Source organism: Scardinius erythrophthalmus, assembly GCF_964197995.2.
Source record: "Scardinius erythrophthalmus genome assembly, chromosome: 4".
Taxonomy (NCBI): domain Eukaryota; kingdom Metazoa; phylum Chordata; class Actinopteri; order Cypriniformes; family Leuciscidae; genus Scardinius; species Scardinius erythrophthalmus.
Window position 1 is genome coordinate 23,054,541 of NC_138224.1, and position 25,572 is coordinate 23,080,112.

General features: G+C 36.4%; 1 protein-coding gene across 2 annotated transcripts in view; it reads left to right on the top strand.

Annotated features, from left to right (window-relative positions):
- Positions 1-307: 307 nt before the first annotated feature.
- The window catches only part of kiaa0930, a 39,189-nt gene continuing 13,924 nt past the window's right edge, over positions 308-25,572 (top strand). The window contains exons 1-7 of one of the 2 annotated variants that reach the window (XM_081364225.1): positions 308-618; positions 3,592-3,732; positions 6,176-6,280; positions 6,427-6,504; positions 8,788-8,889; positions 19,656-19,796; positions 19,884-20,072. In XM_081364225.1, coding sequence (XP_081220351.1) covers positions 3,688-3,732; positions 6,176-6,280; positions 6,427-6,504; positions 8,788-8,889; positions 19,656-19,796; positions 19,884-20,072 — 660 coding nt within the window. In that variant the 5' untranslated portion in view covers positions 308-618; positions 3,592-3,687. Of the gene's footprint in view, positions 619-3,591; positions 3,741-6,175; positions 6,281-6,426; positions 6,505-8,787; positions 8,890-19,655; positions 19,797-19,883; positions 20,073-25,572 lie in introns of both variants that reach the window. The other variant, XM_081364224.1, reaches the window with a different exon arrangement.

A 25,572-nucleotide genomic window follows, 5' to 3' on the forward strand; every position in this document is an offset into this window, starting at 1 on the left:
GCAACAAAAGTCCAAGGGTCCAAGACTCCTCTGATGAACATTATAAAAAAAAAAAAAAAAAACTTTTTAGAAAATGATTTTGACCCGAGGGAAGGATATATTGTACAACACCTTCAGGAGAACATTAAAGAGCATTAAGATAAAGTTTTACATGCAACAAACAAGAGGAAAAACATAGATAGAAACAATGATAAACAGATGAAAATCAAACTAAACCTAATCAATAGAATCATCCAAAAAATTGTTTCAAGAAACTTCCACATTTTTATTCCTAGTTTATTAGTGATGTTAGTAGAAGTGGCTCCCTGTATGAGCGACGCCTACGGCATGACGTCAGGAAGAGCACGGGGTGTTCCCGACGCGAGTCATGCGCAGGCGTCGCGTCTCAGCTGACGGAAGTGCAGGGCGCTCGTGTTGTTGTGCTCGGGCTCGTGTCATGAACAGGGTTGCCGTGAGATGAGCGGTGTGATCGTGTCATGACCTCCGCGAGCATCATGGCAGCGCTCTCGGGACAGAGCGACGACTCCGCCGAACCGGACCAGTCCCTGCAGCACATGCTGAAGGCCATCGCGGACGAGCGCAACCGCCTGAGCGTCAAACAGGACCTCAGCGGACTGGGTCAGTAACGATACATTCAGCCGTGAACACTCACAGCCTCTCTGTCCTTCATGAACGCCGCAGACACGTCAGCAGAACTTGGTTTTATCATGTTATCCAGGCGCGAAAACAGGCCGCGGTCATCAGCTTTTGTTTCAGCCGGTGGTCCTCTATCATATGACATCATTATTCACGAGGCGCGCCGCCGCGCTGTCGAGCCTGTGATGTCATAGTGCTGTCGTCTCACTCCAGCGTTCAATTCGATATCTATCTATCTATCTATCTATCTATCTATCTATCTATCTATCTATCTATCTATCTATCTATCTATCTATCTATCTATCTATCTATCTATCTATCACAATACAACTCTCTCATAGCGAACACCTGTTGAAAATGACATCACTCAGTGATGTGTGGTAGCCTACTGTCTGTATATACCAGATATTTATAATTTTGCTTTGTGAAACTATATTGTGGCTGATTGATTTCATTGACTGTCCCTTTGGCTTTTTCCGTTCTATTCACAACACAGCAAAAGGTTTTTGATGAACTCTTTGGCTGTTAGGTGCTTTTTCTGCTGGGAAGCTGCTCTCATATTACAGTGTCCTGTTTGTCAGAGTCGTTCTAGTGATAACTAACTCAAGTCACATGCAAATTCATCATCAAAGATCATACATAAACACATTAGAGTGACTCTCTCATATTCTGAATCATATAGATATTTCAGTTCACCTCACTCAACTAAGCCAAACTGCACAGAAGAAATTTTAGACATTTTCCATTTTTGATTATGGTCTTTGTGCGTCATTCTCTCTCTCTCCCTGTCATCTTTCTTTGATGTTTTGTCCCTGTTAAATATTTCATTCTCTGTGCGACACACTGTTAATGTTTTGTGTTTTGCACGGTCTTCACTTCTGCTTTTGTGAACATCTTCCTCTGGTTACAACTGGCACATCTCATAAGGTGTTAAATTTTTTGGTAACACTTTACTGCACCGTGCAAGTTGTTAACATTAGCTAATGCATTAAACTAAAAATGAACTTTTTATTATTATTCTAGATTAATGTTAACTAACACATTATTTTTTCATTGTTATTTCATGTTTTGTTCATAAATAATACATTCATGTTAATTTACACAACTTTAAATGTTGAAAAAAAATGTAGAAATGAGCAAATGCTGTAACCTACTCTATTAACTTAATTTCACCTTATTCTGAAATGTAAAAAAAAATCCTTCAATCCTGTTAGTTAAGCATAGCTACTAAGTGGATCATTTTCAGAATATGTTAATAAACCAGTTTTTGATCATTTTTTTAAATACATTTTCTGTTCTTCACAGCATTACAAACTTTATCCAGCTGTGTTACCAGAGAAAGATATCATACTCTTGCTGGTTACTGGGGAAATAACAGTATATAAGTAGATATTGCAACCTTATGCCGAGTTAACCTCAAATTTAGCTGTTTAAGCAATAGTTTAATAGAAAGAAGAAAGTCTAGGATGGCTTGAGTGTGAGTAAATCATGGGCAAATGAATGAGGCATTAATCTTGTAGATTCAGAACTTAAGGCTTGTTGAGTGGTAGATCTTCAGGCAGAACTGAACATCTTCCTCTTTCTAAACGAGGATATGAGAGTCCAGGCCATACAATCATTTCTCTTTTTGGCAGCTTCAGATCCATGGAAGTAAATGTCATGTTAGGAGCCACTACTATAAAGCACTTTCCACTGGCAAGGTGCTGATGCCAGAGCTGGAACGGTTCCGGTTTTCACAACAACTCTCAGTCTGGACAAAACTAAATGGCTCATTAACAGCAATAAAGATGTCACTAGTGGACAACATCCAATGTGTGTTTAGCAGCTCCTGCCACTTTATATTCCTTGCTTGTCTAAAACTAAACTATTTTAGATATATCTATTTTACATATATCGAAATAGAATTGAATTGATTGCTAGTAATTTAATTTGTTATATATTTAACTTAAGGATGCTTCAGAAGCAGCTCATGATGACATGACGGAATTCAGTTACTTTTGATTACTTTTGATTAGATTTTAAATACAGTATGTTTTCAAAGCTTGTAAGACTCATATACAAAGTCTATATTCATTTTATCTTTTGAGAATTGGGGACATTTACACGTCACCGTTTTCATTCAACTACAAATGGAAAACTTTTTATGTGTTGTGGCCATTCATTTACAAGACATTGACGTTTTGGGGACTGAAAACGCAAACTTTTGAAAACGAGTTCAAGTTTCTGAAAACAATAACGTTATCGTCTCTGTGTAAACTACAAAAATGCAAATTTGTGAAAACGGTGATGTCATGCGCATACGTGTTACATGTCCAGTCTATAGGCACGTAGTGTTTCTTTACAAAGTGGCATCGCCAACTACTGGCCTGGCATGAATAATACAGCGTTTGTAGTTGTTTTGCGAATCAGTGCGAACAGGGATCGTTTTGACAACGTTGTCATTTGTATACGAACCTTTTCGAAAACACAAAGAACAACTTTTCTGTTTTTGGTACATTGTTGTTGTGTAAACGTACCCAAGAACTGAATGCAAATGACTAATTTACCATTGTTTAATAATATTGTCTATGCAGTGAGAAAGGAAAGTCATTTCAGAGGTGGAGCAACTTATTACAATTTTGGCATAAGATTATAAGCTTTAATCGATGTGTACTAAGCAAGTAAATAGGATCAATTTTGATTTCCTATTGACTGCAATATTGTCAAAACTGTTTGTCAAGTTACATTCAATATCACCAATAGCATCTGACAACAATGGTCAGAATTTTACTTAAGCTGAAATCCATCTACAAATTAGTATTTTTTGCTGTCTGTCCACACTTATTGTATATGTGTGTACTGTGTACTAAAAACAAACATATTGTGCATTTACTTTTTCGGTGCATTTAAGTAAAAACATTTGTGCTTGATTCTTGTTTCTTGTGACAGATTCTTGTTTTGTTTTGTTTTGTTTAGGGTGCTTCAAGGATGACCGTATAGTGTTCTGGACATGGATGTTCTCCACATACTTCATGGAGAAATGGGCACCCCGTCAGGACGATATGCTCTTTTATGTGCGTCGCAAGCTCTCGTATGTCAGTACAGACGAAACAGAAGGTAAAAAGGTGAGATGAACCTATTCATTGTCAATCAATTAATTGATCCAAATATGTCACACCTAATTAAACCATTTCATACATGCCTTAGTTTTTATTTTATTTTTTGTGAGCACTGCAACAAACGGTAGTCATACATGTTTGGAAGGACATGAGTGTGAGTAAATGATTCAAGGGTTAGTTTACCCCAAAATTAAAATTATCCCATGATTTACTCACTGTCAAGCCATCTGTGTATGTGTATAAAACTATCTTATTTCAGACAAACACAATTGGAGATGTATAAAAAAAAAATCCTATCTCTTCCAAGCTTTATAATGGAAGTGAACGGGATCCAATATTTTGAAACCCAAAAAAAATTGTATCCATCCTTCCATCATAAAAGTAATCTATGTGACTCCAGTGGGTTATTAAATGCCTTCTGAAGCAAAGCGATGGGTTTTTGTACGAAAAATGAACATATTTAGAATTTTATGAACTATAATGAATGACCCCCATACGTGCATTCTCGAGAGAGTGGTGTTCCTGTGCTTGACGTTGGACGTTAGCGTAGTGTAAGCTCCGGTGAGGAGTGACAAACACGGTCACGAACTAGAAGTCCAAAATGAGGATTTTTTTAAAGAAAAATGTTGGAGGATTTCGATATAAGAGAAGAGGAGCTTGAGTTTGTTGTCCAGCTCTATTTGTCTGATCCGCGAGAGGCATCTAAGCTTCCGCTACTCCTACATCCTACGTCATACATCGCGCCAGAAGGTACTCTTTTGGCGTAAGTCGTCTTGCATAGGCCGTCTGCTGGAAGCTAGTTATTTTAACTAGCTAAGTTATAAATATAGATATTTTTCTTACAAAAATCATTGCTTCGCTTTAGAAGGCATTTACCCCCTGGAGTCGAATGGATTACTTTTATGATGGTAGGGCTGTAATCTCCCAGTCGATTAGTCGATTATTTGGTCGATACGTTCTGGCTCGACCAAAATTCTGATTGGTCGATTTTTTTGCCGCGTTCATTTCATCAGTTTTGCCGCGTTCATTTCATCAGGTGGAAAGCACTTATTGCTAATGGGGGTGTTTTCAGAGCACCCCTGTTTCACAGGTAATAGTCTGTCTTCAGAACACCCCCCTTGTTTTCACTTCTTTTGGATTAGCCCAACCCACTGGAGAAGAGCGACAGATTGAAGAAAGTAGGCAACTAGAAGGTTTGCTGAATATTATTTATTTAATTGTGAGAGCGTTTAATTCATAGTCAGTCAGTCCTCTTCTACCATGTCAACAAAGACATCGGCAGTGTGGCAGAACTTTTTTATAAGTTAATAGTCTATTCGTGTCTCAGCCGCGAAGCTGAGCTCCACAGAGCGGCTGAAATGATAACGTTACTGTCTGTCAGTTATTATAATACATATGACAAAAACAATTGTCTAAATTATGTTGCATATTCCTCAAAAGTTCTAGTGATGATATCACTAGTTGACAACATAGCCTAGTACTATTTTCGTAAATCATAGGCTCTGATATTGCGCAGGTGCACGTTATGCAACGCTGTGAGAGCCGACAGACTCGCGTGTCAGACTCATTTCAGTGCAAAATAATTAGGTCAAAAACGATTTAATATACTGCAAATAGCCTACTAGTTTTGTATGTTTATTTATAATTCATTTAGGCGGACACGCAGCTAATTAATTTAACGTTTTTTTTCCTAACGTAATTTTTAGTCGAAAATTTCAGGACTTCAGTCGACCAAGATTTTCTTTGGTTGATTACAGCCCTATATGATGGATGGATGCACTTTTTTGGGCTTTAAAATATTGGGTCCCATTCACTACCATTATAAAAGCTTGGAAGAAGCATGATATTTTTTTAATATAATTCAGATTGTGTTTGTCTGAAATAAGATACCTAGGATGGCTCGAAAGTGAGTAAATCATGGGATAATTTTCATTTTTGGGTGGACTGTCCTTTGAATAGTTATTTTTAGGTAAACTCTCTTTAACGCCCAGTATGTCCTGTCTCCTTTACTCTGTTACTTTATCACCTTCTCCCAAACAGGAAAGAATTACAGAGTAAATAAATAAATTGTCACAAACTTCTGTAGTAATTGCTGATATAACAGAGAAAATTGCTTTATATTGCTTTATATAATCATCTGGACATTTAAGATTAATGAGATGGAGAACTTTTCAGATGTCATTTTTGATGCAATTGGCAAAGCTGATTTATGAAACGTAAAACTGTTGTAAAAAGCACATGACAAGGCTCAAAAGCACCTGACAAGGCTAATCTTGCCTACATTAATAATGACATATTATGCCAATCAGAGATCACCAAAAAATGAATGTTTTGATACCAAAAAGACAATTTTGAAATGTCCAAGCACTAACCAGACAGAGAATGCAGAGAGAATCTGAAGTTGTTTTATTTGTTGTAACGATGACTTGCTTTGGTTTCAGGTGGAGGTGGAGGTTTACAGAAGAGACTCTAAAAAGCTGCCTGGACTTGGTGATCCCGACATCGATTGGGAAGAGAGCGTCTATCTCAATCTCATCCTGCAGAAAGTAAGCAAACCTCAATGATACGTCGCCATCAGGGTTTATTTGTGCAATGTCAACAACTCAAATAAACCCAATATTTCTGCATCATTGATGTTTACATAATGCTGTTTTTGGTGTGGTTTTGCCTATGAAATCTTTTTGTCCCACAGCTGGATTACGTGGTCACATGTGCAGTTTGCACACGCTCAGATGCAGGAGACATCCACATCCACAAAAAGAAATCACAGGTAAGACAACATTTGTGCAGTTTGTGTTAAGAGAGGTAACAGGGTTGACAGTCTTAAAGTTCAATTTGTCATTTTTCGTCTAAGCTCAAGGTTAGGATACTAGAAGGTGTTTATTTTAAAATGAAAACAAATCTAATAAATGTTTCAATAGTCAGTTGTTTACTAAAAAAAAAAATCAAAGCAACAGGGTTAACAGTTGCTTAGATTTGAGCTGTGAGACTGTCAACCCTATTACCTTCCAGCACTTAAGGTGGAATATGATGCTATTTTCTAAAAACATGTTCCAGATGAAAACACAGACGTCTCATCAATAGACGTCTCCATGATGTATGTGTGCTATGAGGAAAACCGAACTAAACAAAGTGATAACCGAGACATTTACTAGTCCTTGAAGAATTTACTTCCTTAAAGGGTGATGACATGTCTGTCATAGTATTGGGCAAATAATCACTCAGCAGTGTTTTACCATTTAAATATTTCATATATTTAATTAATGAATTACTTCTGCGTATATTCTAATGAAAACAGCGTTTTCAACTGTTTTCAATAGAAACATTTCAGATGTCAAAGCGTTTCAATTAGAGCCCGACCGATATATCGGCAGGCCGATATTATCGGCCGATATTAGGCATTTTCAAAACTATCGGTATCGGCATTTATAACGGCCGATAAATTAATATTTCAAAAATAAAATAAAAATGGACGAAACACCCTTCAACCATGTTATGAGGGTTGCCGTTGTATAGTTAGTCCACCAGAGGGCACTCTACACCGTCCCTGTTGGCAACACTCGTGTATAACGCGCCTCACATTCTGACTGCAACCTGATCCAGCCCGAGTCGGGCAGAGAGAACCGCGAGTGAGATCAGCGGTGAAGTGTGTTCATGGTGAGTTGGTCACGACTCACGAGACATACATTGCTTGAATAACAATTAAAAGAACATCCCTATCAGTTCTCTTAACTCAAATAAGGATGACAAAATTCGTGACTCATGTCCAGTTTTGCTGCGGTTAAATAAGCCGAGAGTGAAGCGGAACAACGCGACGTAGGCTATATTCACATAAAATGTTAACACTGCAGTTCACAAAAGTTCATAATGTGCATGTGCTTTAATGCTTTGTCGGTTAAACATTTAATTTTAAATACTGATGCGCGTTTCTCAGCGCGTACATGTGAAGCTCACATGCACTAAAAGCCTTTCTACCAGTACCTGGATACTGGACTAAGTTATCTTTCGAGTATTATTGTGCTAATACTGTTAAATACACACAAGACTTACATAAACAAAGTCGGTTGTCTAAAGTAAAGGCAAAAATTGAGAGAAAATCTGCTTGTTAAATGCGTGTACATTAGACGTGTCGTGCTCAGCTCTTAAAGAGACAGTAGCAATTGTAAACACATTGCCGCTTGTCCTTAAAGGGATAGTTCACCCAATAATAAAAATTATCTCATTATTTACAGGCACTCTAATGTTGTTCCAACTGTATTAATTTCCTTCTAATATTTTTCTAATATTAATAGTTTGAAGAATGTGGGTAACCAAACAGTAGCTGGTCCCCATTGACTACCAAAGAAAAAAAAATATACTATGGAAGTCACTGGGGTACATCAACTGTTTGGTTACCCACATTCATCCAAATAACTTATTTTCAACAGAAGAAAAAAACAACTTGAGAGAGTAAATTATGACAATTTGAATTTGTTGTCAATTTGAATGTGAAATTGTTGTTTTTGTTCAAAGGACTAAACGTTTAGTCTTAAAAAAAATCTTAAGTTTGTATTTTTATACATTTTATTTATCAGAACTTTAATATATTTTGATGTTCCTCTGTTCTGTTGTGACAATAAAAGAAACAAGTTTCTTTTTAAAATGCATTATCATATTATTTTAGTTAAAACTCATAAATAACTACAAATAACTAATGTTAAGGAAATTTGTTAATGTTTTGTTGCGCGTTTCTGAAAAAAATAAAAAATAAATTTAAAACCAACAAATATTTGTACCGGTATCGGCCTTCAAAATCCTTTATCGGTCGGGCTCTAGTAGCCATCAAAAGTTTGTACACACCAATTGTAAAGTGTGTCCAAACTTACTATAATACACATAAATAATATTGCTACTGTATTATAATATACACAGAAATAATATCGGCCGATATATCGGTATCTGGCTTTTTTTTTATCGGTATCGGCATCGGTGCCCAAAAATCCATATCGGTCGGGCTCTAGTTTCAATTCAAAGAGTTTCAATTGTTTTCAATTAAAACATCTTTATTTTACAGCAAGTGTTTGCCTCTCCAAGCAAACACCCAATGGACAGCAAAGGGGAAGAATCCAAAATGAGCTACCCCAACATCTTCTTCATGATTGACAACTTTGAGGAGGTAACTCTCAAATGTGCTGCTGGAGCAACGATGCTAGAACAAAACTGCTAGTGTACTGCAACATCATGACGTTAATCAAAGGTGTGTGTCCTCCGAGATAAGGAAATGAAGTACATTAGCTTTCAGGTCATATCGCAGTGATCGCTTTCTGAGGTGTGTACGAACAGGTTGGACAGGTTTATGTGATTTTGCTGATGTTGTTGACACACTAGCACATTATTTTTTCCGTCAGATTACACAAACACAAATTAAGCCCTGTCTTAAAACAACCGTATTTATAAATCCAATCAAATGTTAGACAATATGTGTGTTGGCTGACGATCAGATTTTCTCATTCAGAAAAGGCTACAATCAGTTTTAGCACAAAAAGTTGTTTACCAAATAGTCCAGGCAAAATAGCGTTTTACGACAGACTAATTGTAAAAAAAATTTTCAGCATAGATCTTTTCTATGAGGTGTCCAGAACAACATACTAAAAGTCCTAAGAAATCCTAGTTGAGGAAATATGTTCTCATCAATTCGAGATGTGTGCCAATAAGGCCAGGCAAAAATACAATGGGGCTATTTTTTTCCTTTACTCCTAACAAAATGAAACTTTACACAATGAAAGTACCCATGAAAAGTAACATTTTTTGTATTACAAGTTTCTTTGAAAATTAATTTTATTATGCAAATGAGCTATAGACTAATCGAATATGCCCAAAATACACCCAAATAGGCTTAATTTTTTTCTTTACTCCTAACACAATAAAACTTTACATAGTAAAAATATACATGAAAAGTAACTTTTCTTGTATTACAAGTTTCTTTTGAAATGAATTAGAATATGCACATGAGGGCCACACCTATTGAATATGTCCTAATTTGCATAGGCAGATGGCAGAAACACCATTATGACAAATACATCGGCCCAATATTCATCCAATCATCCTACTGCCAATGGGTGATGGCAATGCTGCTTATAGACTGGCCTCTAACCTGAAAACTGCCTGGCTTGGTAGTGCCTGCCAGTGGTATAACCCCCACCGGTATAGTCTTCAGGGTCACGGAGGCACACAAGCCTCCCCACCACGACAAGCTAGCACCAACAGGGGAGGGTTCTTTCTGGTGTTTATTATTTTATTTTAGATTTTTTTAGTTTTTCTTTAACTAAGTAGATATTGCTGTTGCTAGCTTCTCATAACATTGCAAAGCTACTTTACAAATGGTGGAAGTCTGTGGCCTGCCTGGTCTGAAATATTTGCTAACTACAAACAGAGAAGCAGTTTTGGTGTCTGGCAAAATTATTGTAAAGAGCTGGAATGTCTGGAAAGTGTGTCTATCAGTCTTCTGTGTGAGAGTGAATCGTTTAGTTGGTAAGAATGACAGAAGCCTGTAATCTTACCAACAATACCAATCATTTGTAAATCTACCAGCCCAAAATTTAATCTCACCATGTTACTAATGACTAAAATGGCTATTCTAACTTTCTTCTTATGTTATCTGTTTGGGAATGTCATTAAGTAAGGCTTGTTTGCCAAAAAAAAAAAAAAAAAGAATTTAGAAAGCAACTGGAGGCAAGAATGTGCAATTAATTCTTAAAGGTAGGGTAGGTAGGATTTTCTAAAAAACTTTTTTTCAAATTTGTTTAAACTGTCTTTATATACCAATACATAATTAAAATGTAAGTGCTCTGAAAAAGAGAGTATAAAAATCGAGTGGCTGTAGACCTTTTAATCTGCAATAAACACAGCTCATTATTTCCATCCTGGACGAAACAATTGATTGGTTTGGGCGACAGTCACTCTCTCGCAACCATGGCAACCACCCCTGTTACAAGATCTGCCCATATGCGTGCACCCGACACCGTTTGATTTGAGGAGTGAAGAGAGGCGCGGAAAGAAAGAGCATTCAAAATTCAAAGCACCTGCATATGCAGTCAGCGAAGGCAAACCAGGCAAAAAAAGAAAGACAGTACTAGAAAAGGCAATGAACAAAAAGCATTTGGATAAACAAAGAAATCAAACGAGAGTAAATATCGGCGTGGCTTTCCAGCGATGGCGAGAACTGAGGGACCTAAAGGGGATGAAAAGTGATGCCTTGTGTGTCGTACACACTGTGTTGTGTGTGTGTGTGTTATATTATTTTGTGTCTGAGTTGTTTGAGTGTATGTTACTCTGTTTATCTGTAAACAAGGCATTATAAAACTGTGGTGATGTAACTTAGTTGTTGTTGATTTGTATCAACCAGTATCCAGTATCGATATGCTAGCTTGATAGTGAGTAGGCTACTAAAAGCCATCTTATTTGTTTATATTCATAGTGATAAAGTTAGGTATTTTATTACATGTGATTCTGACATGATGGCACTGCATGCACTGCGCTCCTTCCTCTCTACTCGTCTAAGGTAAATAAATGCGTCTTCCAGCTGAGCCTGAGCGTTTGGCGTCGCGCGTTCATGTGTTTTGGGGGTGTGGCTTTGGAAAGAGCTCAGAAGGGAGGGGGTGGAGTGAATGGAAATAATGAGCTGTGTTTACAACAGTCGTGAGAGGTCTGAAGACACTCGATTTTTATACTCTCTTTTTCAGATTACTTGCATTTTAATTATGTATTGGTATATAAAGACAGTTTAAACAAATTTTGAATTTTTTTTTTTTTTTTTTTTTTAATCCTACCTACCCTACCTTTAAGGTCAATATAAGTCTTTTTTTGTGGCAAGTAACCCAGGTAAGTGTGGCAAGTGACTTTAACCCTCTGGGGTCTGAGGGGTTTTTGGGGTCCTTGAGATGTTCTGACATGCCCTGACATTTGTGCTTTTTTCAGTTGCTTATAAACATATTAATGGCAAAGGTGTAAATTCACTCTATTTAGCACAAACAGGGCTACCATAATATGTGAACAACTTGCATGTACATGTTTGTATTTTTGATAGAATAATGTTTATGCATGGTTTTTTCAAAAACAAAAAACTAAAGTTTCTGAAATAAGGCCATAAAACACATTCTAAATATATGTAAATAAGACTTTTGACTAATGGATGACGTTGCCTAGAATTTTTTCTTCAAAATTATGTGAAAATCATCCTGCCTAATCATTCACATAACACAATACATTGATTTAAATCTTGTAAAACACTTTTTGTTTGCAAAGGCCATATGCGGGTGGGCGTGATTCACACCTGTGGAGTCAATGGGGCCCGCATAATGAGGCTGCATACGTAATGAGCCTTTCATTCAGGTGTGTGAATGAGCCACAAAAATGCAAGGACAATATCTAACTGGTTTGTTGTTTTTTTCCACAAATTTTGCTTGCAAATTGTACAATATCCAAGGTAAACATTTCTAGTAATTGTGCAGTTAATTGTTCTCATACTGTATTTTCAGATTTGGAATATATTCTCTTCCCAAATGTGTCACTAATAAAGCATAATAAAATTATTTAAAGAGAAGGCTTATAATGACCTTTTAAGATTTTGTTTACATCTATCCTTATATATATATATATATATATATATAATATATAATATATATATATATATTTTTTTTTATACAATTAAGGTTATACAATTACAACAACATTTAAAATTGTAACAATATTTCCAGTGTAATCTTTCTTTGTATTCGCGATTCATATTAAAACAGTATTTTTGCCAGCTGTAGTAGCTCCACAACAGCGCGCATCTGTGCGTTCGTTCATCCGTTCATTCATTCATACACAGAAACGCAACTCATATTTAAACAGTATTTTTGCCAGCTGTAGTAGCTCCACAACAGCATGCATCTTTGCGTTCATTCATTCAAACGCGATTCATATTATTTAAACAGTATTTTTGCCAGCTGTAGTAGCTCCACAACAGCCCACATCTATGCGTTCATTCATTCAAACGCGATTCATATTATTTAAACAGTATTTTTGCCAGCTGTAGTAGCTCCACAACAGCACGCATCTGTGCGTTCGTTCGTTCATTCATTCATACACAGAAACGCAATTCAGATTTAAACAGTATTTTTGCCAGCTGTAGTAGCTCCACAACAGCATGCATCTGTGCGTTCATTCATTCAGATTAGAACAAAGCAAACAGAACTGACCTAATTCCTCAGCGGGATCCGTTTGCTCCTCGAAATGGTACTTCCAGAACTTCTGAGGTAAATTTTTGCAGGATTATTATCAAGATAGTAGTATTCCTCACAGCATCGTAAAGTACATAAGTCTGAAAGTGAACTCGCGGTGTGTGTTATCCAGCTGATGTGGGCGTTTCACAGGTTTGTTTGGATCGCCTCACATTTGCGTTTGAATAGCGCGCGCTCTCCGTGGGCGGAGCACATTAAAACTTAATTAGCTGAGATGAGAACGACTGACATCTCTCTCTTTGCATACATATTACATAAACTGTGAATATTTGTTTTTTATAAAAATTACTTAATTTAAGGGAAAGAAAATTCAAGCTTCATGCCTGTGTGACTGTATGCCTGTTTGACTGAGTATTCGCTGAGTTACAGTTCATTTTCGGACGCGTTTCAGAATTGACTTCACTGACGGAGAGTAGGCAGAACTCGCATCATGTTTATTTTTCTTTATTTGGCGAAAAGCACAACACTTTGTTTTTATTATGAGCATACACAAAAAAAATACACACTAAACAGGATCGATTGATGTATAACACAAGCATATAAGATAAAAATTAATATTTTTTTTTTATTTTTTTTTGCACTCATACGGAAAAAAACGAGCCTATCGCGCCGGCGCGACAGCCGACCTCAGGGGGTTACAGGATTAGTTCACCCCAAAATGAAAACAGGGTTTCCGCGGAGTCATAAAAAGTCATAAAACGTCTTAAATTTAATAATTAGAATTTTAGGCCATAAAAAGTCATAAAAATGTCCGGATTTTCCATACAAGGTCATAAATTTCACTTAGCCACGTCTTAAATTGATATGCTCGTTCATTCGTTGGTTCTACCATTGCCTTTTCCCCCTGAAAATGCGCTGGCGGCATAAATGTTAAATGCGCCAAAAGCGGAACGCTCATTTGAACCGCGCGCCACACGGACCATTTACCCGCTCGGCTCCAAGTCCAAACGGCAGCACAGCGCGAGCTCAATAGAACTGATGCGTTTACTCTGACCGGTCTCGGTCACAAGATCCAGTGAGAAGTGCTTGAATTCAGCGAAGAACACACTGTCTCAGTGATTTAAACCAGTTTAAAGGCAGATGAAACAGCGCTGACCAACAGGAGAAACTCTGCACAACGATACAGTCAGAAGGCTTTTCCGTCTACAATCTCCCATCATTTACCATGGATTTACTGTAACATTAGCCTAGTAATATTAACTGCACCATGTGGGATATACATATTGAATTTTATTATATTATTAGTGCTAATAATGTATTAAAGGACTAATGGAATATTTACAGTAGTGCTGCACGATTAATCGTATCGCAATCGCGATGTCAAGCCTACTAGGGAACAGAGAAAAACACTCACTGCTCTTGACTAAACAACTTTTTTCTTTAGGCTGATTATCACTAATCTGTGTGTGCATTTATTTTCCTTGAGAACCAAGCAAGTTGACTCATGAAACCATTTGTTTATTATATCGCATATCGCAATCGTAATCGCAATATTGACCTCAATTATCGCAATATGACATTTTCCCCAAATCGTGCAGCCCTAATTTACAGTATTTAATAATGTATTTAAGCTACTGTTTTTCATACATTTCCTGAAGATACGTGCCATCAAAGTTAGGCAACACAAACCTGTTTCAAGACTTGACCCCTATTAGCACATGCAGAAACTAAGTAATTATTTTCCCAATAAAGATATTTATTTTGTTAAGGACAAATGACAAATATTTGAATGTTCTACCTCAGATTTGTGAAATGTTCACCTGTTTTAGCAAGTGTTTGTCATTATATTTTCTGACAATAAAGAGTAAAGTTAACGCTCTGGTTTCTACAACTTTCACTTAGAAGCAACAGTCTGCCTTTAAAGTCTGGTGTGTTTAGTAGTTGGCTCAAGCCCGTTGCAAATAATCAGTATCAAGAATATTGCTGTCTATTAATGTATTCAAAGCTGTCTTTAGGCATTTAAATAATACATCTTGTTACTTTCAATGAAAGTCAATTATAAAAAAAACTTTTGAAAGGAATTTGAATTAATTTTTCTTAATTCGTGTAGGTCATAAATTTCAATCATAATGGTCATAAAAAGGTCTTAAAAAGTCTTAAATTTGACTGACCAAACCCTGCAGAAACCCTGGAAAATTTCCTAATAATTTACTCACCCCAATGCTATCCAAGATATCCATGTCTTTCTTTCCTCAGTGGGTGAGAAATTATGTTTTTGAGGAAAACATTTCTGGATTTTTCGTCTAACAATGGACTTTATTGGTTACCATCGATTTTAAGTCCAAATCAATGCAGTTTCAAAAGTCTTTGAAGTGTTTAAACGGGCTGTACGCGATCACAGCTGAAGAAGAGGTTGTTATCCAGCTAAACGATAGGTCATTTAAAAAAAAAAAAATGTATAGACTTTTTAACTTCAAAAGTTCAGATTGAGCTGATCAACAAACGGACAGGAACTACATCATCACGTTGAAAGGTCACACCAGCGCCGTCAATACTATTTGAACTACTATTCTTATTCATCAGAATGTTATTCATATACTATTCATATTCATATTCACTGAATACTATTACTATATATATAATAGCAAACAATACTATTGGAACTATCCTCCTTACGTACGGTCGCATTGTAAACAGTGGGGCGGTACTTCTGCCGGCGCCGGCTTGACCTTTCAACGTGATAACGTAGTTCCCTGTCCGTTTGTTGATCAGCTCAATCCGAACTATTGAAGTTAAAACAATTTTTTTTAAATGACTTATTGTTTTCATTTTGGGGTGAACTAATCCTTTAAATTTATCGTGTTTATGCATAGATTAATTTACTGAATGGACATGAATGTGTTAGTTATTTGGCCCCTGTTTTTTCTACTTGTGACTTTATGGTATCTTGGCCATACAGTAAGTCAATTAGGCCTAGTGTTGAGCTCATTTCCATATTTAGAATAGATTTTTCAAAGAAACTTGTAAAACAAAAATGTAACTTTTCATGTATACTTTCACTGTGTGAGGTTTGATTGTGATAGGAGTAAAGGAAAAAATAAGTCCATTAGGGTGTATTCTGGACATATTCAATTAGTATATTTCTCATTTGCATATTCAAATTCATTTTCAAAGAAACTTCTAATACAAAATGGTTTACTTTTCTTGTAGACTTTCATTGTGTAAAGTTGTTTTTGTGGTAGGAGTAAAGGAAAAAATTAAGCCTATATGCGGGTATATTTAGCTATTCGATTAGTGTATAGCTCATTTGCATATTTAAATTCATTTTCAAAGAAACTTGTAATATAAAAATTTTTACTTTTCATGGGTACTTTCATTGTGTAAAGTTTCATTTTGATAGGAGTAAAGGAAAAAAATAGCCCCATTGGGGTGTATTGTTGCCTGGCCTTATTGGCACACATCTCGGATTGATGAGAATTTAACATATTTCCTCAACTAGGATTTCTTAGGACTTTTAGTATGTTGTTCTGGACACCTCATAGAAATTATCTATGCTGAAAAAAATTATTTTACAATTTATTTTATTTTTGGCTCCAAAATGAGTTACTTTGCCTGGACTAAAAGATTGTAATTTTCATTTCGGTTACGTCATACTGTAATATGTAAGGAAGTATATCTGTCAGGTGAGGTTTTGAGTCATAAATGCTCGAGGAGTGATTTGTACGATTGTCAGAACTTAAAATTAGTCTTAAATTAAGATCAATTTTGTTCTGTACTCCAAACTAGAATTTAATATCATCATATATATAATCTGTAACAAGTGAAGTCAATAAAACCACACTGACATACATTAATACGACATAAAGAATGTAGATTTAAACTGGAACATTGAAATTGTGGACAAGAGCATTCATAAATGTCAGATCGGACAGGTTGTCACAATTTCTGTTGGCCAAACCAGTCATTCCATTATTAGGGATTATTAGGATTATTAGGAACACCTGTTCAATTTCTCATTAATGCAATGATCTAATCAACCAATCACATGGCAGTTGCTTCAATGCATTTAGGGGTGTGGTCCTGGTCAAGACAATCTCCTGAACTCCAAACTGAATGTCAGAATGGGAAAGAAAGGTGATTTAAGCTATTTTGAGCCTGGCATGGTTGTTGGTGCCAGACAGGCCGGTCTGAGTATTTCACAATCTGCTCAGTTACTGGGATTTTCACGCACAACCATTTCTAGGGTTTACAAAGAATGGTGTGAAAAGGGAAAAACATCCAGTATGCGGCAGTCCTGTGGGCGAAAATGCCTTGTTGATGCTAGAGGTCAGAGGAGAATGGGCCGACTGATTCAAGGTGATAGAAGAGCAACTTTGACTGAAATAACCACTCGTTACAACCGAGGTATGCAGCAAAGCATTTGTGAAGCCACAACACGCACAACCTTGAGGCGGATGGGCTACAACAGCAGAAGACCCCACCGGGTACCACTCATCTCCACTACAAATAGGAAAAATAGGTTACATTTGCATGAGCTCACCAAAATTGGACAGTTGAAGACTGGAAAAATGTTGCATGGTCTGATGAGTCTCGATTTCTGTTGAGACATTCAGATGGTAGAGTCCGAATTTGGCGTAAACAGAATGAGAACATGGATCCATCATGCCTTGTTACCACTGTGCTGGCTGGTGGTGGTGGTGTAATGGTGTGGGGGATGTTTTCTTGGCACACTTTAGGCCCCTTAGTGCCAATTGGGCATCGTTTAAATGCCACGGCCTACCTGAGCATTGTTTCTGACCATGTCCATCCCTTTATGAACACCATGTACCCATCCTCTGATGGCTACTTCCAGCAGGATAATGCACCATGTCACAAAGCTCGAATCATTTCAAATTGGTTTCTTGAACATGACATTTTAGTACAGTGAACTCACTGTCATGTTCAAGAAACCAATTTGAAATGATGTAGTAATAAGAGTAAAAAGATATATATAAACTAACGATCTGTTAAGCATTATGTAATGTTTGTTAATGATTTATTAATGAAAGTTATTATAAAGTGACTCATCATTTGCTACTTTGTAAATGTTTACAATTAATCATTTAGTACCTTTATTTGTATTGTACTTTTAGCTACTGTAACAATGTTTGTGTGAAGGGTGGTTAGTTAAGTTTTGCTAAATATTTACTTTAGACAACAACTCATAAGTAATTTGGATGCAAAGCATGTTTTTATTGCCTCAACACTTAGTATACTATATTCTTAAACATGATATTCCTTGAATCATACATAAACAAGAAAAAACAAATACATTTTTCAAGAAAACACTTGTTCATTTATCAATACAATGCAACATAAAGAGTTTGAACCATGTTTCCTTAATCAAATTGACCCCTGTACACTGTTAACCGCTTAACCCTCAAACCTGCCCATACCACCAAACCTGTCCCTAACCTTACCCTTATATCACCTCAATATCAGTAAGAGTGTTTTGCAAGTGTGTTTCAGAACATGAAATCCAATAAGTACATTGTACCTAACAATTATTTTGATGGAAGTACACCTTAGAGACCTCAATGAGGTCATATATAAAGTCATATGAGTCATATATAAAGTAAGAACATTCATTCTTATATTGTTAAATTTTCTGTTGAACATCTGGATCACTCATAGCTACCAAACTCCTTTTTACATTTGTACATTTAAAAATGTAAAAAAAACAAAAACAAAGTGCATTAAGTAATATATGACCTGAAGTTCAATGACATTTGTATAGTTTCAAAAAGTGCTTGATCATATGAATTGAAAGTTGAATAACATGAATTCACATTAAATAATTATCTGTTAATCATTATGTAATGCTAAATAAGATCTTATTTTATCTCATATTTCTAGCTATGTGAAAATATAACAACTAATTACGTTAACGTTTGTAAAGTTTGTTAATGACTTATTAATGAAAGTTATGAAGTGTTGCCTTTTTTATGTCTATAGTTTAGGGCTGTGAAACGATTAATCGCGATGAATCGCATCCAAAATAAAGTTTGTGTTTACATAATATATGTGTGTGTGTGAACTGTGTATAATTATTTTGTTTATATAAAAACACAACAAATATTTCTTAAATATATACATGCGTGTGTGTATTTATATATATACAAAATAATTACGATAAAACGGCGTCTTTTCAGTTTCGAGTCAACTAGTAGCCTAGTTGTATCATTTCTTCCGATACTGCCCTCTGTAACTGGCAGGCATGGCTTGGGAGCGGCCTCATAGGGCAGCGAAGCAAGTGCATTCTGGGAGTTGTTGTCTTTCATCCACATGAGCCAAAAATACATTTTCTGGCTTTTCTCAGTCTAGAAGGCACCAACTTCTAAAATAATTTCACATTTTTACTACATAAATGACCCAATTTAAATACACATTCATCTTTCCAGCGGTGAAATATCCTTTTAAGTTTACTGTAAAGCAAATGTACATTTTGTTATTTTCTACAAATAATATATTTTGGACTCTCAGAAATGGAGCCCACTAAAATGTCCAGTTTCAAAATGGTTTCCCAGCATGAATTTTTGAACATTTTAAGCTTTGGAATGATACCTAATTTATGATGAATACGAACATTTTAAGTAACAGCCTGAATAATTAGTCCGTCTGAATGAGCAGTGGTGTAATTGTCCTGATTGGCTGTGATTGGTGTGTGTATTCTGGGCAGGTTTTCAACGATATGACTGTTGGGGAAGGTGAGATGGTCTGTGTGGAGCTGGTGGCCAGTGACAAAAGCAACACATTCCAGGGTGTCATCTTCCAGGGCTCCATCCGCTACGAGGCCCTCAAGAAGGTCTATGACAACCGGGTACGCTCCCATGTGTGCTTGTCCAACGTTTTCATTATCTCGTATGTGCTTCATGTGTGTATTTTATGGTATGTCTTGCCTTGATAGGTAAGTGTGGCCGCTAAGATGGCCCAGCGGATGTCATTCGGCTTCTACAAGTACAACAACATGGAGTTTGTGCGTATGAAGGGTCCTCAGGGGAAAGGTCACGCTGAGATGGCCGTGAGTCGAGTGCCCACTGGAGACACCTCACCCTGTGGAACTGAAGAGGACCAAGACTCCCCCATCCACGAGAGGGTTAGTTCAACTCTGTTTCTGTTTGCAATTCATCAGTCATAATATGCTGCAATTTAAATTACTACACAAATACTGAGTTCACATTTGTTCCCTGCATTGAAAATTTGTGATTGTGCTCTGCGTTTTTAAAAGCTTTGAAACTGTGAAACCACAATCTAGATTCATATACACTATATTGACAAAAGTAAGCAGTGATGGTAAAAACAAAGTGATACTTTTAAATATTAAATTAAAATCGCCAGTAGGTGGCAGTAAGTCACTAGCTGCGTTTACATGGACACTTATAATCGGACTGACGGCTCAATCGGACTAAAAAACCCTCATGTAAACACCTTAATCGATCCGATTGAGCTCGATCCGAATGAAATTTCGATCCGATTGAAAGGGGTGGTTTATCCCTTTTGTAATCCGATCGAGAGAACATGTAAACACTTGATCGGATTGAAAACCGAAACTAAAAGGACTGCGCATGTGCGATGACGTTAAATAGCGTAATGACGTATGACGCGCGGAACGAGCTGTTCTTCCTGTTGAATAAAGTGTCATATTAATAAGTTTCCCGTCATTCTAAAATCCTAATTTCACTCGCGCGTCTGTGAAGTGAAGCAGGACAACGTCCCACCAGTGCTTGTTTTGGATTCTCATCCACAGACGACTGGTTTTGGCTGCGGGGAGGGGCATTTTTACTGCGTGATCAATAAGCAGCACGGCAAAACGGTTAATATGCTCTAAATTATGACCAGAGACGAATTAATATTACGTCTGCTGTTTTAAACAAATAAAGAACCAATAGATGAGAATATTTATGCGGGAAAGTCTGTATATTCGTGCAGTGTGCGCATGTCAAAACATCAGATCCGATTTGAAACTTGTGACATATAAACGCGCACATCAACCCGATTACTTTATTTATCATTCATGTAAACACCTTGTTCGGATTCATCAATCGGATTGATTTCATTCCGATTGTGTCCATGTAAACGTAGCTACTGTCTTTATGAGTGAGTCGTGGAGTCATTCATTCATTCAGTAACAAAGTAAGTTGATATATTTATGAACAGGTCATTGAATCTCACGATTCGTTCAAAGCCACAGATTGGTTCACGAATCACCGCTGTGTGCTGCAGTTCTGCTATGGCTTTCTTTGCAAAATAGAGCAATAAGCATACTGACAAATACTGTTTTAACCATCTGGGGTCTGAGGGGTTTTTGGGGTCCTTGAGATGTTCTGACATGCCCTGACATTTGTGCTTTTTTCAGTTGCTTATAAACATATTAATGGCAAAGGTGTAAATTCACTCTATTTAGCACAAACAGGGCTACCATAATATATGAACAACTTGCATGTACATGTTTGTATTTTTGATAGAATAATGTTTATGCATGGTTTTTTCAAAAACAAAAAACTAAAGTTTCTGAAATAAGGCCATAAAACACATTCTAAATATATGTAAATAAGACTTTTGACAAATGGATGACGTTGCCTAGAATTTTTTCTTCAAAATTATGTGAAAATCATCCTGCCTAATCATTCACATAACACAATACATTGATTTAAATCTTGTAAAACACTTTTTGTTTGGAAAGGCCATATGCGGGTGGGCGTGATTCACACCTGTGGAGTCAATGGGGCCCGCATAATGAGGCTGCATACGTAATGAGCCTTTCATTCAGGTGTGTGAATGAGCCACAAAAATGCAAGGACAATATATAACTGGTTTGTTGTTTTTTTCCACAAATTTTGCTTGCAAATTGTACAATATCCAAGGTAAACATTTCTAGTAATTGTGCAGTTAATTGTTCTCATACTGTATTTTCAGATTTGGAATATATTCTCTTCCCAAATGTGTCACTAATAAAGCATAATAAAATTATTTAAAGAGAAGGCTTATAATGACCTTTTAAGATTTTGTTTACATCTATCCTTATATATATATATATTTTTTTTTGTTTTTTTTTTTTTATACAATTAAGGTTATACAATTACAACAACATTCATTTAAACAGTATTTTTGCCAGCTGTAGTAGCTCCACAACAGCACGCATCTTTGCGTTCATTCATTCAAACGCGATTCATATTACTTAAACAGTATTTTTGCCAGCTGTAGTAGCTCCACAACAGCACGCATCTGTGCGTTCGTTCGTTCATTCATTCATACACAGAAACGCAATTCAGATTTAAACAGTATTTTTGCCAGCTGTAGTAGCTCCACAACAGCATGCATCTGTGCGTTCATTCATTCAGATTAGAACAAAGCAAACAGAACTGACCTAATTCCTCAGCGGGATCCGTTTGCTCCTCGAAATGATACTTCCAGAACTTCTGAGGTAAATTTTTGCAGGATTATTATCAAGATAGTAGTATTCCTCACAGCATCGTAAAGTACATAAGTCTGAAAGTGAACTCGCGGTGTGTGTTATCCAGCTGATGTGGGCGTTTCACAGGTTTGTTTGGATCGCCTCACATTTGCGTTTGAATAGCGCGCGCTCTCCGTGGGCGGAGCACATTAAAACTTAATTAGCTGAGATGAGAACGACTGACATCTCTCTCTTTGCATACATATTACATAAACTGTGAATATTTGTTTTTCATAAAAATTACTTCATTTAAAAGAAGAAAATTCAAGCTTCATGCCTGTGTGACTGTATGCCTGTTTGACTGAGTATTCGCTGAGTTACAGTTCATTTTCGGACGCGTTTCAGAATTGACTTCACTGACGGAGAGTAGGCAGAACTCGCATCATGTTTATTTTTGTTTATTTGGCAAAAAGCACAACACTTTGTTTTTATTATGAGCATACACAAAAAAAATACACACTAAACAGGATCGATTGATGTATAACACAAGCATATAAGATAAAAATTATTATTATTTATTTATTTTTTTTGCACTCATACGGAAAAAAACGAGCCTATCGCGCCGGCGCGACAGCCGACCTCAGGGGGTTAAATGTAGTACATCACTTAATTTTACCCTTCTGTTTGTTGAACTGTTGTATAAAATCAATGTCACATTTGAAAACGTGTGGATATTCAGCTTGTATAATATGATCAGCATTAACCCCCTGAGGCCGGCGCGACAGGCTCGTTTTTTTCCGTATGAGTGCAAAAAAAAAATAAAAAAAAAATATTAATTTTTATCTTATATGCTTGTGTTATACATCAATCGATCCTGTTTAGTGTGTATTTTTTTTGTGTATGCTCATAATAAAAACAAAGTGTTGTGCTTTTCGCCAAATAAAGAAAAATAAACATGATGCAAGTTCTGCCTACTCTCCGTCAGTGAAGTCAATTCTGAAACGCGTCCGAAAATGAACTGTAACTCAGCGAATACTCAGTCAAACAGGCATACAGTCACACAGGCATGAAGCTTGAATTCTCTTCTTTAAAATGAAGTAATTTTTATAAAAAACAAATATTCACAGTTTATGTAATATGCATGCAAAGAGAGAGATGTCAGTCGTTCTCATCTCAGCTCATTAAGTTTTAATGTGCTCCGCCCACGGAGAGCGCGCGCTATTCAAACGCAAATGTGAGGCGATCCAAACAAACCTGTAAAACGCCCACATCAGCTGGATAACACACACCGCGAGTTCACTTTCAGACTTATGTACTTTACGATGCTGTGAGGAATAATACTATCTTGATAATAATCCTGCAAAAATTTACCTCAGAAGTTCTGGAAGTATCATTTCGAGGAGCAAACAGATCCCGCTGAGGAATTAGGTCAGTTCTGTTTGCTTTGTTCTAATCTGAATGAATGAACGCAAAGATGCGTGCTGTTGTGGAGCTACTACAGCTGGCAAAAATACTGTTTAAATATTGATCGCGTTTCTGTGTATGAATGAATGAACGAACGAACGCACAGATGCGTGCTGTTGTGGAGCTACTACAGCTGGCAAAAATACTGTTTAAATATGAATCGCGTTTCTATGAATGAATGAACGCACAGATGCGTGCTGTTGTGGAGCTACTACAGCTGGCAAAAATACTGTTTAAATATGAATCGCGTTTCTATGAATGAATGAAACAGCGCACAGATGCGCGCTGTTGTGGAGCTACTACAGCTGGCAAAAATGCTGTTTTAATATGAATCGCGAATACAAAGAAAGATTACACTGGAAATATTGTTACAATTTTAAATGTTGTTGTAATTGTATAACCTTAAAAAAAACAACAAAAAAAAACATATATATATATATATATATATATATATATATATATATATATATATATATATATATTTATATATATATATTTATATAAGGATAGATGTAAACAAAATCTTAAAAGGTCATTATAAGCCTTCTCTTTAAATAATTTTATTATGCTTTATTAGTGACACATTTGGGAAGAGAATATATTCCAAATCTGAAAATACAATATGAGAACAATTAACTGAACAATTTCTAGAAATGTTTACCTTGGATATTGTACAATTTGCAAGCAAAATTTGTGGAAAAAACAACAAACCAGTTATATATTGTCCTTGCATTCTTGTGGCTGAGTCACACACCTGAATGAAAGGCTCATTACGTATGCAGCCTCATTATGCGGGCCCCATTGACTCCACAGGTGTGAATCACGCCCACCCGCATATGGCCTTTCCAAACAAAAAGTGTTTTACAAGATTTAAATCAATGTATTGTGTTATGTGAATGATTAGGCAGGATGATTTTCACATAATTTTGAAGAAAAAATTCTAGGCAACGTCATCCATTAGTCAAAAGTCTTATTTACATATATTTAGAATATGTTTTATGGCCTTATTTCAGAAACTTTAGTTTTTTGTTTTTGAAAAAAACATGCATAAACATTATTCTATCAAAAATACAAACATGTACATGCAAGTTGTTCACATATTATGGTAGCCCTGTTTGTGCTAAATAGAGTGAATTTACACCTTTGCCATTAATATGTTTATAAGCAACTGAAAAAAGCACAAATGTCAGGGCATGTCAGAACATCTCAAGGACCCCAAAAACCCCTCAGACCCCAGAGGGTTAAAAACACTGCTGAATATCAGCCTGTATTTTAATCCCAGATTTAGTCGCACAGATAGCGCAAGTAGCTCGTGGCAGAACACAGACCGCCTGAATGACACTTTAATTTAAGTAGAAAATCTCAAATGAAGATCGCTGAACTCCAGCTTACTTGTCTGCAGGGTAGCCGCGGGGTCTTAAAAGTCTTAAAAAGGTCTTAATGTCATGTTCCTAAATTAAGGCCTTAAAAAGTCTTAAATTCCGTTGTCCAAGTCTTAATTTTTTAAACGAAGGTCTTAAATTTCATTATACTAGCCTATTTATTCAAAGTCAACCAGACTGCAACGCAAGGTGAAATGGGGGGAAAAACAACAACGACGTGAAAATTCAACAGGCAGGGCTCGAATTTCGGCTCGGTATTGCGCATAATTTTAATCATTCCCGCAGGTCTGCCATTTATAATTCGGGAAATTCCCGCAAACATTGATTCACTTTAGCATGTAGGTTGTATTAGTAAA